The 17701-nt window shown below is 48.1% G+C and overlaps 1 protein-coding gene across 1 annotated transcript in view; it reads left to right on the forward strand.

Annotated features, from left to right (window-relative positions):
• The window catches only part of atp2a3 (ATPase sarcoplasmic/endoplasmic reticulum Ca2+ transporting 3), a 106892-nt gene extending 90075 nt beyond the window's left edge, over window positions 1-16817 (forward strand). The window contains exons 14-23 of the mRNA XM_029657346.2: window positions 3916-4035; window positions 4440-4658; window positions 5054-5389; window positions 6202-6422; window positions 6953-7155; window positions 7320-7405; window positions 11043-11176; window positions 14782-14899; window positions 15127-15244; window positions 15664-16817. Of these exons, the coding sequence (XP_029513206.1) occupies window positions 3916-4035; window positions 4440-4658; window positions 5054-5389; window positions 6202-6422; window positions 6953-7155; window positions 7320-7405; window positions 11043-11176; window positions 14782-14899; window positions 15127-15244; window positions 15664-15707 (1599 nt within the window). The 3' untranslated portion in view covers window positions 15708-16817. The remainder of the gene's footprint in view (window positions 1-3915; window positions 4036-4439; window positions 4659-5053; window positions 5390-6201; window positions 6423-6952; window positions 7156-7319; window positions 7406-11042; window positions 11177-14781; window positions 14900-15126; window positions 15245-15663) is intronic.
• Window positions 16818-17701: the final 884 nt, after the last annotated feature.

Raw genomic sequence — 17701 nt, forward strand, 5'->3', positions numbered from 1 at the left:
TCAGTGTCCTCTGTAACATCAGAGGACCTAAAGTTATACTGTTACATCAGGGTCCTCTGTAACATCAGATGACCTACAGTTATACTGTTACATCAGGGTCCTCTGTAACATCAGAGGACCTACAGTTATACTGTTACATCAGGGTCCTCTGTAACATCAGAGGACCTACAGTTATACTGTTACATCAGGGTCCTCTGTAACATCAGAGGACCTACAGTTATACTGTTACATCAGGGTCCTCTGTAACATCAGAGGACCTACAGTTATACTGTTACATCAGGGTACTCTGTTACATCAGAGGACCTACAGTTATACTGTTACATCAGGGTCCTCTGTAACATCAGAGGACCTACAGTTATACTGTTACATCAGGGTCCTCTGTAACATCAGAGGACCTACAGTTATACTGTTACATCAGGGTCCTCTGTAACATCAGAGGACCTACAGTTATACTGTTACATCAGGGTCCTCTGTAACATCAGAGGACCTACAGTTATACTGTTACATCAGGGTCCTCTGTAACATCAGAGGACCTACAGTTATACTGTTACATCAGGGTCCTCTGTAACATCAGAGGACCTACAGTTATACTGTTACATCAGGGTCCTCTGTAACATCAGAGGACCTACAGTTATACTGTAACATCAGGGTCCTCTGTAACATCAGGGTCCTCTGTAACATCAGGGTCCTCTGTAACATCAGGGTCCTCTGTAACATCAGGGTCCTCTGTAACATCAGGGTCCTCTGTAACATCAGGGTCCTCTGTAACATCAGAGGACCTACAGTTATACTGTTACATCAGGGTCCTCTGTAACATCAGGGTCCTCTGTTACATCAGGGTCCTCTGTAACATCAGGGTCCTCTGTAACATCAGGGTCCTCTGTAACATCAGGGTCCTCTGTAACATCAGAGGACCTTTATCTCTGAATCATCTGTTGTCACTGGAGCTTCACAGACAAGAGGGTCCTGTCTGGCCCACATTGAGTCATATGTACACACTTGCCCAATTGTCTGGCTGGTGCCATTGGCTGACTGTTTAGACAGGATGTTAGAGTACCATCAGGGTGTTTTCATTACGAACCAAACAGGGAACTGCCTTTAATTTGCTGCAAATTGTTTTCCGTTGCGAGGCAGTTAGCTACGATGTAGAATAGTGATTATACCCCAGGTGTCAACAACCAACCTCCCAGTCCTCGTCCCCCCACCTGGTCTGATAGACCCCTCCCTCCATCACAACAACACAGTCCAACCTCCCAGTCCTCGTCCCCCACCTGGTCTGATAGACCCCTCCCTCCATCACAAAAACACAGTCCAACCTCCCAGTCCTCGTCCCCCCACCTGGTCTGATAGACCCCTCCCTCCATCACAAAAACACAGTCAAACCTCCCAGTCCTCGTCCCCCCACCTGGTCTGATAGACCCCTCCCTCCATCACAACAACACAGTCCAACCTCCCAGTCCTCGTCCCCCACCTGGTCTGATAGACCCCTCCCTCCATCACAACAACACAGTCCAACCTCCCAGTCCTCGTCCCCCACCTGGTCTGATAGACCCCTCCCTCCATCACAAAAACACAGTCCAACCTCCCAGTCCTAGTCCCCCACCTGGTCTGATAGACCCCTCCCTCCATCACAACAACACAGTCCAACCTCCCAGTCCTAGTCCCCCACCTGGTCTGATAGACCCCTCCCTCCATCACAACAACACAGTCCAACCTCCCAGTCCTAGTCCCCCACCTGGTCTGATAGACCCCTCCCTCCATCACAACAACACAGTCCAACCTCCCAGTCCTCGTCCCCCACCTGGTCTGATAGACCCTCCCTCCATCACAACAACACAGTCCAACCTCCCAGTCCTCGTCCCCCACCTGGTCTGATAGACCCCTCCCTCCATCACAACAACACAGTCCAACCTCCCAGTCCTAGTCCCCCACCTGGTCTGATAGACCCCTCCCTCCATCACAAAAACACAGTCCAACCTCCCAGTCAAGAGTAGACATGGTGTTTGGTGTCTCATCCTTTACGGGTAGGTTCAGTTGGCTACATTGCGTGACGTTTCCCCCCAAAATGGTGTACACCGTTCTTCAACAGCCTTTGTGGTACATGTGCTCCTGTTTGGTGGGTGTGGCCTGATCCATGTGGGTGTGGCCTGAGCAATGTGTGTGTGGCCTGAGCAATATGGGTGTGGCCTGATCCATGTGTGTGTGTGTGTGGCCTGAGCAATGTGTGTGTGGCCTGAGCAATATGGGTGTGGCCTGATCCATGTGGGTGTGACTGTCTGAAATTGCAAAACTCGTACAGCCACACCATATGGTAATTGCCCTCTTGTAATCCCTCCATAATCAAGTTTTTCCATGGGTCGTTCAGTTCAGTACTGTTTTCCGTTGAATTCAACGCTGCACGCCATTCTGTCATACTGAACCGCAGCTCATGTGTCAGCAGCCCAGCCAAGACTCCCTCCCCCGGGCCCTCTTATTGAGCCCTATCCATTAGGTGTCAGCAGCCCAGCCAAGACTCCCTCCCCCCGGACCCTCTTATTGAGCCCTATCCATTAGGTGTCAGCAGCCCAGCCAAGACTCCCTCCCCCGGACCCTCTTAGTGAGCCCTATCCATTAGGTGTCAGCAGCCCAGCCAAGACTCCCTCTCCCGGACCCTCTTATTGAGCCCTATCCATTAGGTGTCAGCAGCCCAGCCAAGACTCCCTCCCCCGGACCCTCTTATTGAGCCCTATCCATTAGGTGTCAGCAGCCCAGCCAAGACTCCCTCCCCCGGACATCACCCTCTTATTGAGCCCTATCCATTAGGTGTCAGCAGCCCAGCCAAGACTCCCTCCCCCGGACATCACCCTCATATTGAGCCCTATCCATTAGGTGTCAGCAGCCCAGCCAAGACTCCCTCCCCCGGACCCTCTTATTGAGCCCTATCCATTAGGTGTCAGCAGCCCAGCCAAGACTCCCTCTCCCGGACCCTCTTATTGAGCCCTATCCATTAGGTGTCAGCAGCCCAGCCAAGACTCCCTCCCCCGGACCTTCTTATTGAGCCCTATCCATTAGGTGTCAGCAGCCCAGCCAAGACTCCCTCTCCCGGACCCTCTTATTGAGCCCTATCCATTAGGTGTCAGCAGCCCAGCCAAGACTCCCTCCCCGGACATCACCCTCTTATTGAGCCCTATCCATTAGGTGTCAGCAGCCCAGCCAAGACTCCCTCCCCCGGACCCTCTTATTGAGCCCTATCCATTAGGTGTCAGCAGCCCAGCCAAGACTCCCTCTCCCGGACCCTCTTATTGAGCCCTATCCATTATGTGTCAGCAGCCCAGCCAAGACTCCCTCCCCCGGACATCACCCTCTTATTGAGCCCTATCCATTAGGTGTCAGCAGCCAGAGACACCTCCCACTCTGCTCCCACCTGGCACATAAGAGCCCCCTTTATCACAACAACAACACAGCCAAGCCAGAGTCAAGCCCCCCAGTCCCCCACAGGTGCCCACTAACATGCCTGTCTGGAATATACATCTTGGGCACCGGCTTACACTGACAGGTCCACAAACAAGCCCACTTAACCCGCTCTCTCGCCCTCCATCTCATCTGCCCCTCTCTCTCATCCCTCCATCTCATCTGCCCCTCTCTCTCGCCCTCCATCTCACCTGCCCCTCTCTCTCATCCCTCCATCTCATCTGCCCCTCTCTCTCGCCCTCCATCTCATCTGCCCCTCTCTCTCGCCCTCCATCTCATCTGCCCCTCTCTCTCATCCCTCCATCTCATCTGCCCCTCTCTCTCATCCCTCCAACTCACCTGCCCCTCTCTCTCACCCTCCATCTCATCTGCCCCTCTCTCTCACCCTCCATCTCATCTGCCCCTCTCTCTCACCCTCCATCTCATCTTCCGCTCTCTCACCTCCCTCTTTCTCTCTCCTACCAGGTGATCAGACAGCTGATGAAGAAAGAGTTTACTCTGGAGTTCTCTCGGGACCGCAAGTCCATGTCTGTGTACTGTACCCCCACCAACAAAACAGGCTCTGGGTGCAAGATGTTCATCAAGGTACAGACAGACAGACAGACAGACAGACAGACAGACAGACAGACAGACAGACAGACAGACAGACAGACAGACAGACAGACAGACAGACAGACAGACAGACAGACAGACAGACAGACAGACAGACAGAAACACAGACAGACAGACAGAAACACAGACACACAGACACACACCTCAATCAACAGATCAACTGAATGCGACTCTATGCATTTTTTCTATAAACCAGAGTGGGAGAGGAGCTTGGATGTCCATTGTGACCTTTTGACCCCTCTAACACAGACACACACACACACATACAGACACACACATACATACATACAGACAGACAGACACACATACTGACACACGCGTGCACACACACACACTAAATATATATCTATATCCCGCCCACCCCTCCACTCCCACAGGGTGCCCCAGAGAGTGTGATGGAGCGTTGCCAGTACCTGCGTGTTGGCACAGGGAAGGTGGCGCTGACCATGCCCCTGAAAGAGCAGCTCACCTCCCTGATCAGGGACTGGGGCACGGGCAGGGACACGCTGAGATGCCTGGGCATGGCCACACGGGACTCGCCACCTAGACAACAGGACATGGATCTGGAGAACTCCACCAAGTTTGCTGAGTATGAGGTCAGTCAGAGACGAACAAGAAGCTGGGTGAATGCCAGACTCGTGGGCAGACTAGGCAAGGAGATGACTCACTCAAAAAAGCGAAGAATGTTGTTGTGTTAAAAAAAAAAAAAGTTGAACTGGTTCCCGGTGGGAAAGACCATCCACATTGAAAGAATTGATAAGAATTGAAATGGTTTAGTTCTACGGTGACACCTGTCATCGATCCTTCGCTACATCCAGGTTGTATTTGAATGCTTGACTGGGTGTTTGACGTTTATCCATCTTGTGCTTATTGGTTCATTCTACTGTCTTTCCCCTCTACCCTTCCCTCCTCCGCTCTCGCTCTCTCGCTCCTCCTCGTCCTCCTCTGTCTCTCGCTCCTCCTCCGTCTCTCTCTCTACCTCTCTCCCCAGACGGGCCTAACGTTTGTTGGCTGTGTGGGTATGCTGGACCCGCCCAGGAAGGAGGTGATTGGTTCCATCCAGCTGTGCGCCGAGGCGGGCATCCGTGTTATCATGATCACCGGGGACAACAAGGGCACGGCCGTGGCCATCTGCCGACGCATCGGTATCTTCGGCGAGGATGAGGATGTACTGGGCAAGGCCTACACGGGCCGAGAGTTTGATGACCTGCCCATAGACTCCCAGAGAGATGCTGTGAAGCGGGCACGGTGCTTTGCCCGCGTGGAGCCTGCCCACAAGTCTAAGATTGTGGGCTTCCTGCAGTCGTTTGATGAGATCACTGCCATGGTGAGAAGAGGGTTGACACACAGCTCCTCCCCTAGTCCTTTAACTGCATGGCTGTGGGAGCTCAGCGCCTCATTTCATTATAATCCTGACTTGATCTAGATTAATATTGACCTTATTTCATTATAATCCTGACTTGATCTAGATTAATATTGACTTTATTTCATTATAATCCTGACTTGATCTAGATTAATATTGACCTTATTTCATTATAATCCTGACTTGATCTAGATTAATATTGACCTTATTTCTTTATAATCCTGATTTGATCTAGATTAATATTGACTTTATTTCATTATAATCCTGACTTGATCTAGATTAATATTGACCTTATTTCATTATAATCCTGACTTGATCTAGATTAATATTGACCTTATTTCATTATAATCCTGATTTGATCTAGATTAATATTGACCTTATTTCATTATAATCCTGATTTGATCTAGATTAATATTGACCTTATTTCATTATAATCCTGACTTGATCTAGATTAATATTGACCTTATTTCATCATAATCCTAACTTGATCTAGATTAATATTGACTTTATTTCATTATAATCCTGACTTGGTCTAGATTAATATTGATCTTGTTTCATTGGTGTGCAAATTAATAAATGAATTCATAGATATGTTCGAGCTAATTCTTTGGATAAATCACTTCTGGGCCAATCTAATTCTGACTTGCCTTGACAATGAAAGAGTTCTGTGATAGGTCAACTTTCCCATCTCATGTCTGTATAACATCTTATTAACCCATAAGAGTCTAACCCTATTAAATAAAGAAATGATTCAATATTCCTCCTTCTCTCCACAGACTGGTGATGGGGTGAACGACGCGCCAGCCCTGAAGAAGGCAGAGATTGGCATTGCCATGGGCTCGGGCACAGCTGTGGCGAAGTCAGCATCTGAGATGGTTCTGTCTGACGATAACTTCTCTACCATCGTGGCGGCTGTGGAGGAGGGCAGGGCCATCTACAACAACATGAAACAGTTCATACGATACCTCATCTCCTCCAACGTGGGAGAGGTCGTCTGGTAAGCACCGACGCATGCACTGCACACACACACACACATGTTTTACTATCCTTGTGGGGACCTAAAATTGATTTTCATTCAAAATGCAATTTTCCCTAACATTAACCATGCAGTGTTGTCTCTTGTTGCGATGTGTGTTTTTTTTGTCCTATATTTATATTGTATTTATTTATTTTTTGGAATTATCCCAGGCCCCCGTCCCCGCAGGAGGCCTTTTGTGTAGGCCGTCATTGTAAATAAGAATTAGTTCTTAACTGATTTGCCTAGTTAAATAAAATAAACGTTTTACCCTGAACCTAGCCCCTAAAATAGCCGTTTGTCCTCGTGAGGACCTGGGAAATGTCCTTCTTTTACTCTCCTTGTTGGGTCTGGGGGATTTCCAGTATCCATGACGATAGTAATGCAAGCCCACCACATCAGACAGACACACATACGTTGTCCAGTCTCCTAACCAGAGTTCTCAGGAATACTGACTCTTGTCTTTATGTCTTTCTGATGTGTGCCCCCCCCCCCCCCGCGCTGTCTGGAAGCATCTTCTTGACTGCCATCTTGGGTCTTCCTGAGGCTCTGATCCCGGTCCAGTTGCTGTGGGTCAACCTGGTGACAGATGGTCTCCCTGCGACTGCCCTGGGCTTCAACCCCCCAGACCTGGACATCATGGACAAGCCGCCCCGCAACCCCAAGGAGCCCCTCATCTCTGGGTGGCTGTTCTTCAGATACCTGGCCATCGGAGGTGAGACACTGTCTGGTCTACTGGACACTGGTTAGAATACAACGGCAGCTCATTCAGACTCTTTTGTATCCGTAATGTATTCTTGTGAGCTCCCATTGGGGATTAAATCATGATGGACTTGGATCTCACTGTTGCTGGGTCTCTGTCTGACTGTGTCCTTGCAGGGTATGTTGGTCTGGGCACGGTGGGTGCTGCCACCTGGTGGTACTTGTTTGATGATGAAGGTCCTCACGTGTCCTTCTACCAGCTGGTGAGTGGAAACAAACACACCATGTGTTTGTTTGTGTGTGTGTGTGTGTGTGTGTGTGTGTGTGTGTGTGTGTGTGTCTGTTTTCAGACCATAGTGCTTTATCACGTAGGACTGATCTGGACTGGATTTGGCTGTTCTTATGGTCAGCCCCAGGTTACCCCATCAGATGTTTGCCGTGACGACGGTCTCTAGGGGTCATACAAACAGAGCAATAGAATTGGAGGAGAATGAGACATGTGGTCTGAGAGAAGGATGAAGAATGTCAGAGAAACAGGAAGAAGAATGTTAGAGAAACAGGAAGAAGAATGTTAGAGAAACAGGAAGAAGAATGTCAGAGAAACAGGAAGAAGAATGTCAGAGAAACAGGAAGAAGAATGTCAGAAACAGGAAGAAGAATGTTAGAGAAACAGGAAGAATAATGTTAGAGAAACAGGAAGAACAGGAGAGGAGGAGGAGAGGAACTGAGTCCAAGGGTCTCCTGCAGCTGCTGTGGGGTTCGGATCTGATCTGGGACCCAACACAGCCTGTCTCAGGGGGGTTAGGTCACTTCCTGTGGACACAGCACACATTCACACACACTGTCTTCTCCGAATGTTCTGATCATTTACTTGTGGGAAGTCAGTCAAGTTCATCTAAGACCATGTAAGAAGCTTTGGAATAATACTCAAAAGTATAATTCATGTATCTACAAAAAAGTATACAATACAATACAAAAAGTATTCAGACTCCTTGACTTTTTCCACATTTTGTTCAATTAAAGCCTTATTCTAAAATATATTACATTGTCCCCCCCCCCCAATCTACACACAATACTCCATAATGACAAAGCAAAAACAGTTTTTGAGAAATTTTAGCAAATGTTTAAAAAATATTTATATAAAAAATTCAGCGGAAATATCACATTTACATAATTATTCAGAACCTTTACTCAGTACTTTGTTGAAGCAGCTTTGGCTGCGATTACAGGCTCGAATCTTCTTGGGTATGACGCTACAAGCTTGGCACACCTGTATTTGGGGAGTTTCTCCCATTCTTCTCTGCAGATCCTCTCAAGCTCTGTCAGGTTGGGTGGAGAATGTCACTGCACAGCTATTTTCAGGTCTCTCCAGAGATGTTCGATCGGGTTCAAGTCCGGGCTCTGGTGTAACTGAGTCAGGATTGTAGGCGTCCTTCCTTGCACACACCTTATCAGTTCTGCCCAGACATTTTCTATAGGACTGAGGTCAGGGCTTTGTGATGACCACTCCAATACCTTGACTTTGTTGTCCTTAAGCCATTTTGCCACAACTTTAGAAGTGTGCTTGGGGTCATTGTCCATTTGGAAGACCCATTTGCGAACAAGCTTTAACTTCCTGACTGATGTCTTGAGATGGGCCACTTAAAGACATTCATATACTTGTCTAGAAGCCACTCCTGTGTTGTCTTGGCTGTGTGCTTAGGGTCGTTGTCCTGTTGGAAGGTGAACCTTTGCCCCAGTCTGAGGTCCTGAGCACTCTGGAGCAGGTTTTCATCAAAGATCTCTGTACTTTGCTCCATTCATCTTTCCCTCGACCCTGACTAGTCTCACAGTCCCTGCCGCTGAAAAACATCCCCACAGTATGATGCTGCCTCCACCATGCTTCATCGTAGAGATGGTGCCAGGTTTCCTCCAGATGTGACACTTTGGCATTCAGGCCAAAGACTTCAATCTTGGTTTCATCAGACCTAAGAATCTTGTTTCTCATGGTCTGAGAGTCCTTCAGGTGCCTTTCGGCAAACTCCAAGTGGGCTGTCATGTGCCTTTTACTGAGGAGTGGCTTCTGTCTGGCCATTACCATAAAGGCCTAAATTGGTGGAATGCGCAAAGATGGTTGTCCTTCTGGAAGGTTCTCCCATCTCCACTGAGGTACTCTAGCGCTCATTGAGTGACCATCAGATTCATCAGACCGCCAGTTTGGCCAGGAGGCCAGCTTCCCCAGATCTGTGCCTCGACACAATCCTGTCTCGGAGCTCTACGGACAATTCCTTCGACCTCATGGCTTTGTTTTTTGCTCTGACATGCACTGTCAACTGTGGGACCTTGTATAGACTGGTGTGTGCCTTTCCAAATCATGTCCAATCAATTACATTTTACCACAGGAGGACTCAGAGTTGTAGAAACATCTCAAGGATGATCAATGGAAACAGGATGCACCCGAGCTCAATTTCGAGTTTCATAGCAAAGGGTCTGAATACTTGTGTAAATAAGGTATGTCTGCTTTTATATATATATATATATATATATATACACATTTGCAATAATTTCTAAAAACCTATTTTCGCTTTGTCATTATGGGATATTGATGAGGAACATGTTTTAATTGAATCCATTTTAGGATGACAAAATGTGTGGGGGGGGGGGGATCAAGAGGTCTGAATACTATCTGAATGCACTGTATATGGGGTGGCAGGGTAGCCTAGTGGTTAGAGTGTAGAGGCGGCAGGGTAGCCTAGTGGTTAGAGTGTAGGGGCGGCAGGGTAGCCTAGTGGTTAGAGTGTAGAGGCAGGGTAGCCTAGTGGTTAGAGTGTAGGGGCGGCAGGGTAGCCTAGTGGTTAGAGTGTAGAGGCGGTAGGTAGCCTAGTGGTTAGAGTGTAGAGGCGGCAGGGTAGCCTAGTGGTTAGAGTGTAGAGGCGGCAGGGTAGCCTAGTGGTTAGAGTGTAGAGGCGGCAGGGTAGCCTAGTGGTTAGAGTGTAGGGGCGGCAGGGTAGCCTAGTGGTTAGAGTGTAGGGGCGGCAGGGTAGCCTAGTGGTTAGAGTGTAGGGGCGGCAGGGTAGCCTAGTGGTTAGAGTGTAGAGGCGGTAGGTAGCCTAGTGGTTAGAGTGTAGAGGCGGAAGGTAGCCTAGTGGTTAGAGTGTTGGACTAGTAACCGGAAGGTTGCAAGTTCAAATCCCAGAGCTGACAAGGTACAAATCTGTCGTTCTGCCCCTGAACAGCCAGTTAACCCACTGTTCCTAGGCCAGTTAACCCACTGTTCCTAGGCCAGTTAACCCACTGTTCCTAGGCCAGTTAACCCACTGTTCCTAGGCCAGTTAACCCACTGTTCCTAGACTAGTTAACCCACTGTTCCTAGACCAGTTAACCCACTGTTCCTAGACCAGTTAACCCACTGTTCCTAGACCAGTTAACCCACTGTTCCTAGACCAGTTAACCCACTGTTCCTAGGCCAGTTAACCCACTGTTCCTAGGCCAGTTAACCCACTGTTCCTAGGCCAGTTAACCCACTGTTCCTAGACTAGTTAACCCACTGTTCCTAGACCAGTTAACCCACTGTTCCTAGACCAGTTAACCCACTGTTCCTAGACCAGTTAACCCACTGTTCCTAGACCAGTTAACCCACTGTTCCTAGGCCAGTTAACCCACTGTTCCTAGGCCAGTTAACCCACTGTTCCTAGACCAGTTAACCCACTGTTCCTAGGCTGTCATTGTAAATACGAATTTCTTCTTAACTGACTTGCCTAGTTAAATAAAGGTAAAACATATATATATTTTTTAATATAGAATTGAAGAGAATGAATTTGAACGGTGCAGCACAAAGCCCATTCTACTGTGCTGTCATGTACGTTTCTGTTGTCCTAATGCTGTGAAACCCGCTCACCTTTGTCCTCTCTCTCCACACAGAGGCACTTTATGCAGTGCTCGGAGGACAACCTCATGTTCCAGGGCATCGACTGTGAGGTGTTTGAGTCTCGTTTCCCCACCACCATGGCCCTCTCCGTGCTGGTCACCATAGAGATGTTCAACTCCCTCAACAGGTCAATCAGCAGCCTCTCCTACTTAGAGGGAACATCGCTATATGATTGTATGTACAGTTGATGTCGGAAGTTTACCTACACTTAGGTTGGAGTCATTTAAACTCGGTTTTAAACCACTCCACAAATTTCTTGTTAACAAACTATAGTTTGTTAACAAGAAAATTGTGGAGTGGTTGAGAAACGAGTTTTAAATGACTCCAACCTAAGTGTAGGTAAACTTCCAACAATAACTTTATAAGCCTTTTATAAGTACAGTTTATTCTATTTGCTTTAATGATAGCATAGCCTACAGTCACATCCATGTTACTATGGTTATGAATGTTTTCCCACAGCATCACCATGTTATTTCTGGGTAGTTGGAAGGCATCAGGCCTATTTCCACATCTCGAACATGGAGAGACGTCATCGTGGTGTTTTGTGATGGAGGGAGGTAGGGAAAAGTCTGACTCTCTCTCTCTGCCAGGGTTTCCTATGGAGTAGCCCTGTCAGAAGCTACCCACAAACCCATAGGCCTAATCTCTCTCTCTCTCTCATGAGAAGGAAACATTTCTTTGGGAAGGAAATATTATAATTAATAGTTCTAGGGTCAGTAAAAAAAAAAGTAAATTGTGGTTCATTTCTCCAAGCCAAAACGAGACACTGTATAATTGACCGGAGCACATTATGGAGAACATTAAGTTGCACATTAAGTTGCCGTTGGATCGGGAAGCCTGTTTTCATTCGGTTTTGAACTCCATCCATATGATGTACGAATATCACCATAGTAACAGATGAGGAAGGAACACGTTCATGGAAGAGACGTTTGGGTTAAAGTACAGAATAACTATTTACATTTTAAAGTGGAATATATTAAGCGGTCAGCCCACTACGGCAGGGTAGCCTAGTGGTTAGAGTGTAGGGGTGGTAGGTAGCCTAGTGGTTAGAGTGTAGGGGCGGCAGGGTAGCCTAGTGGTTAGAGTGTAGGGGCGGCAGGGTAGCCTAGTGGTTAGAGTGTAGGGGCGGCAGGGTAGCCTAGTGGTTAGAGTGTAGGGGCGGCAGGGTAGCCTAGTGGTTAGAGTGTAGGGGCGGCAGGGTAGCCTAGTGGTTAGAGTGTAGGGGCGGCAGGGTAGCCTAGTGGTTACGAGTGTAGGGGCGGCAGGGTAGCCTAGTGGTTAGAGTGTAGGGGCGGTAGGTAGCCTAGTGGTTAGAGCGTTCAATCCCCCGAGCTGACAAGGTACAAATCTGTCGTTCTGCCCCTGAACAGGCAGTTAACCCACTGTTCCTAGGCCGTCATTGAAAATAAGAATTTGTTCTTAACAATCCATTCATGTTTTGCTCTTCTAACTAAAGTCATATTATTCATTTATTATTTAATATTTGCCATTTAGCAGATACTATTACTCAAAGTGACAGTTAGTGCGTGCGTTCATTTTTACACCTGGGTGATCCCTGGAATTGAACCCTGGCGTTGCTAGTGCCATGCTCGACCAACTGGGCCACACGGGACCAGCATATCAGACCTGGTACATCTGTAGTGTCCTGTAGACCATGTTTTGCCAGGTCTGGGATCAATAGTTGTTGTAACGTGACCCCTCCTCCTCTGTAGTGTAATCTTTGTCCTGTAGACCATGTTTTGCTGCCCAGGTCTGGGATCAGTAGTTGTTGTAACGTGACTCCTCCTCTGTAGTGTAATCTTTGTCCTGTAGACCATGTTTTGCTGCCCAGGTCTGGGATCAGTAGTTGTTGTAATGTGACCCCTCCTCCTCTGTAGTGTAATCTTTGTCCTGTAGACCATGTTTCGCTGCCCAGGTCTGGGATCAGTAGTTGTTGTAATGTGACCCCTCCTCCTCTGTAGTGTAATCTTTGTCCTGTAGACCATGTTTCGCTGCCCAGGTCTGGGATCAGTAGTTGTTGTAGTGTGACTCCTCCTCCTCTGTAGTGTAATCTTTGTCCTGTAGACCATGTTTCGCTGCCCAGGTCTGGGATCAGTAGTTGTTGTAATGTGACCCCTCCTCCTCTGTAGTGTAATCTTTGTCCTGTAGACCATGTTTCTCTGCCCAGGTCTGGGATCAGTAGTTGTTGTAATGTGATTCCTCCTCCTCTGTAGTGTAATCTTTGTCCTGTAGACCATGTTTTGTTGCCCAGGTCTGGGATCAGTAGTTGTTGTAATGTGACTCCTCCTCCTCTGTAGTGCCCAGGTCTGGGATCAGTAGTTGTTGTAATGTGATTCCTCCTCCTCTGTCGTGCCCAGGTCTGGGATCAGTAGTTGTTGTAATGTGATTCCTCCTCCTCTGTAGTGTAATCTTTGTCCTGTAGACCATGTTTCTCTGCCCAGGTCTGGGATCAGTAGTTGTTGTAATGTGACTCCTCCTCCTCTGTAGTGTAATCTTTGTCCTGTAGACCATGTTTCTCTGCCCAGGTCTGGGATCAGTAGTTGTTGTAATGTGACTCCTCTTCCTCTGTAATGCCCAGGTCTGGGATCAGTAGTTGTTGTAATGTGACTCCTCCTCCTCTGTAGTGCCCAGGTCTGGGATCAGTAGTTGTTGTAATGTGATTCCTCCTCCTCCGTAGTGCCCAGGTCTGGGATCAGTAGTTGTTGTAATGTGACTCCTCCTCCTCTGTAGTGCCCAGGTCTGGGATCAGTAGTTGTTGTAATGTGATTCCTCCTCCTCTGTAGTGCCCAGGTCTGGGATCAGTAGTTGTTGTAATGTGACTCCTCCTCCTCTGTAGTGCCCAGGTCTGGGATCAGTAGTTGTTGTAATGTGACTCCTCCTCCTCTGTAGTGCCCAGGTCTGGGATCAGTAGTTGTTGTAAATGTGATTCCTCCTCCTCTGTAGTGCCCAGGTCTGGGATCAGTAGTTGTTGTAATGTGATTCCTCCTCCTCTGTAGTGTAATCTTTGTCCTGTAGACCATGTTTCTCTGCCCAGGTCTGGGATCAGTAGTTGTTGTAATGTGATTCCTCCTCCTCTGTAGTGCCCAGGTCTGGGATCAGTAGTTGTTGTAATGTGACTCCTCCTCCTCTGTAGTGCCCAGGTCTGGGATCAGTAGTTGTTGTAAATGTGATTCCTCCTCCTCTGTAGTGCCGAGGTCTGGGATCAGTAGTTGTTGTAATGTGACTCCTCCTCCTCTGTAGTGTAATCTTTGTCCTGTAGACCATGTTTCTCTGCCCAGGTCTGGGATCAGTAGTTGTTGTAATGTGACTCCTCCTCCTCTGTAGTGCCCAGGTCTGGGATCAGTAGTTGTTGTAAATGTGATTCCTCCTCCTCTGTAGTGCCGAGGTCTGGGATCAGTAGTTGTTGTAATGTGACCCCTCCTCCTCTGTAGTGTAATCTTTGTCCTGTAGACCATGTTTCTCTGCCCAGGTCTGGGATCAGTAGTTGTTGTAATGTGACTCCTCCTCCTCTGTAGTGCCCAGGTCTGGGATCAGTAGTTGTTGTAATGTGATTCCTCCTCCTCTGTAGTGCCCAGGTCTGGGATCAGTAGTTGTTGTAATGTGATTCCTCCTCCTCTGTAGTGCCCAGGTCTGGGATCAGTAGTTGTTGTAATGTGACTCCTCCTCCTCTGTAGTGGCCAGGTCTGGGATCAGTAGTTGTTGTAATGTGATTCCTCCTCCTCTGGACCCTAGTCTGTCAGAGAACCAGTCCATGATCAGGATGCCTCCGTGGGTCAACTTCTGGCTGCTGGGAGCAATCTTCCTCTCCATGTCCCTCCACTTCCTCATCCTCTACGTTGAGCCGTTGCCTGTGAGTACAGTGTGTGTGTGTATATATACAGTCTCTGTCCATCGGGTTGGCTGACTCTGTCTGTCGGCAAGAGTATGATTTATTGTGTATCCCTCTCTCTTTCTGTCGCTCTCTTTCTCTCTCTGACCTCTCTTTTTCTCTGTCTCTGTCTCTCTCTCTCTCTCTGACCCCTCTCTCTCTTTCTATGACCTCTCTCTCTGACCTCTCTCTGACCTCTCTCTATCTAGCTGATCTTCCAGGTTATCCCTCTGACCTGGTGCCAGTGGATCGTGGTCCTAAAGATATCATTTCCTGTCATCCTATTGGACGAGGCCCTCAAGTACATCTCCCGCAACCACTTAGACGGTACAACTCAGTGTCTAAAATGAGCTTCCTGTAGAGGAATGTGATTGTTTGGTTTCCATAGAGACTGTAACAGGGCTTTGGTGAGACAACAGAGTTAAGGATAGCTTCTCTTCTAGGGCTTAATTCTTTCTTACTTTCCCCTCTTTTTCTGCATTCTTTATTCAGCCTAAACTCTCTCCTCTCTTCTTCTAGAAAATTTATTCTTTCCTTAGTCTTTTCTTCCCCTCTGCTTCCTCCTTCCACCTCTCGGAACGTACATATTTAGCAAAAAACCTGCTAGGTTTTGGACTTAGCCATATTTTTTGTTAGTTTCCATTCGTTTTTCTGGCTCCGGGTTAAGCCCCATGCATGGACAGATCCATGTACTGTAGACGTTCATGTGGTATTATTATTGATGTTGTGTTTCTCCTCCCCAACAGACAACGACGACAAGAAGTACAGGAACAGGCAGCTAAAATATTAAGACTCTCTCTCTCTCACACACACACACACACACACACACACACACACACACACACACACACACACACACACACACATGTTCACGTAGGCCCAGGAAAGAGTGATGAAAACTACAAAACACACCCAGGACTTAAAAACTTTCCACTCATCGCTTTTGACTCTGTACAGTAACATAGTGGTGCAATAGGTAGACCATGGAGAGAGAGAGAGATGGGTAGGAGTAGAGCGGGGAATTGTGATGTCTACACACAGAGAGAGAGAGAGAGAGAGAGGGGCATAACCTGGAGGCTACAGACAGACTTGATGGTACCAACAACAGACAAAGTCTGGCATGCAGGAGAAGATACTAACCAACGGGCAGTAAGAGGAACCACGCTGCTCGGCCTGAGGTGTCTGCCCACCCCCCCATGCCAGATGTCTGTGGCAGACTGTTCTGGGTGTATCCAGTATTCATGTGTCCATCCCACCCCATATGAAGCCCTCGGTCTGCCAAGGCTTCTGTCATTCAGATCCACAGTATTGTCAGTGGTCTGTGCTGCTCTGCCAGGGTCATGGTAGTCAGACCATCACACTGTAACTACTCTCTTTTAACTGGATCACCACATTCCTCTCTTCCTCCTTTTCCTTCCCTCCCTCTTTCACTTCCTCTACATCCTTCCCTCTCTCTTTCTCTTCCTCTTCCTTTCCTCCCTCTTTCACTTCCTCTACATCCTTCCCTCCCTCTTTCTCTTCCTCTACATCCTTCCCTCTCTCTTTCTCTTCCTCTTCCTTTCCTCCCTCTTTCTCTTCCTCTACATCCTTCCCTCCCTCTTTTTCTTCCTCCTTTTCCTTCCCTCCCTCTTTCTCTTCCTCCTTTTCCTTTCCTCTCTCTTTCTCTTCCTCTACATCCTTCCCTCCCTCCCTCTTTCACTTCCTCTACATCCTTCCCTCCCTCTTTCACTTCCTCTACATCCTTCCCTCCCTCTTTCTCTTCCTCTACATCCTTTACATTTACATTACATTTAAGTCATTTAGCAGACGCTCTTATCCAGAGCGACTTACAAATTGGTGCGTTCACCTTATGACATCCAGTGGATCAGCCACTTTACAATAGTGCATCTAAATCTTTTAAGGGGGGTGAGAAGGATTACTTTATCCTATCCTAGGTATTCCTTAAAGAGGTGGGGTTTCAGGTGTCTCCGGAAGGTGGTGATTGACTCCGCTGTCCTGGCGTCGTGAGGGAGTTTGTTCCACCATTGGGGGGCCAGAGCAGCGAACAGTTTTGACTGTGCTGAGCGGGAACTGTACTTCCTCAGTGGTAGGGAGGCGAGCAGGCCAGAGGTGGATGAGCGCAGTGCCCTTGTTTGGGTGTAGGGCCTGATCAGAGCCTGGAGGTACTGAGGTGCCGTTCCCCTCACAGCTCCGTAGGCAAGCACCATGGTCTTGTAGCGGATGATCCTTCCCTCCCTCTCTCTTCCTCTACATCCTTCCCTCCCTCTTTCTCTTCCTCCTTTTTCTTCCCTCCCTCTTTCTCTTCCTCTACATCCTTCCCTCCCTCTTTCTCTTCCTCCTTTTTCTTCCCTCCCTCTTTCTCTTCCTCCTTTTCCTTCCCTCCCTCTTTCTCTTCCTCTACATCCTTCCCTCCATCTTTCTCTTCCTCTACATCCTTCCCTCCCTCTTTCTCTTCCCCTACATCCTTCCCTCCCTCTTTCACTTCCTCTACATCCTTCCCTCCCTCTTTCTCTTCCACTACATCCTTCCCTCCCTCTTTCTCTTCCTCTACATCCTTCCCTCCCTCTTTCTCTTTTCTCTAGATCCTTCCCTCCCTCTTTCACTTCCTCTACATCCTTCCCTCCCTCTTTCTCTTCCTCTACATCCTTTCCTCCCTCTTTCACTTCCTCTACATCCTTCCCTCCCTCTTTCTCTTCCCCTACATCATTTCCCCCCTCTTTCACTTCCTCTACATCCTTCCCTCCCTCTTTCTCTTCCTCCTTTTCCTTCCCTCCCTCTTTCTCT

Source organism: Oncorhynchus nerka, linkage group LG10 (genome assembly GCF_034236695.1).
Source record: "Oncorhynchus nerka isolate Pitt River linkage group LG10, Oner_Uvic_2.0, whole genome shotgun sequence".
In the NCBI taxonomy this organism is placed as follows: domain Eukaryota; kingdom Metazoa; phylum Chordata; class Actinopteri; order Salmoniformes; family Salmonidae; genus Oncorhynchus; species Oncorhynchus nerka.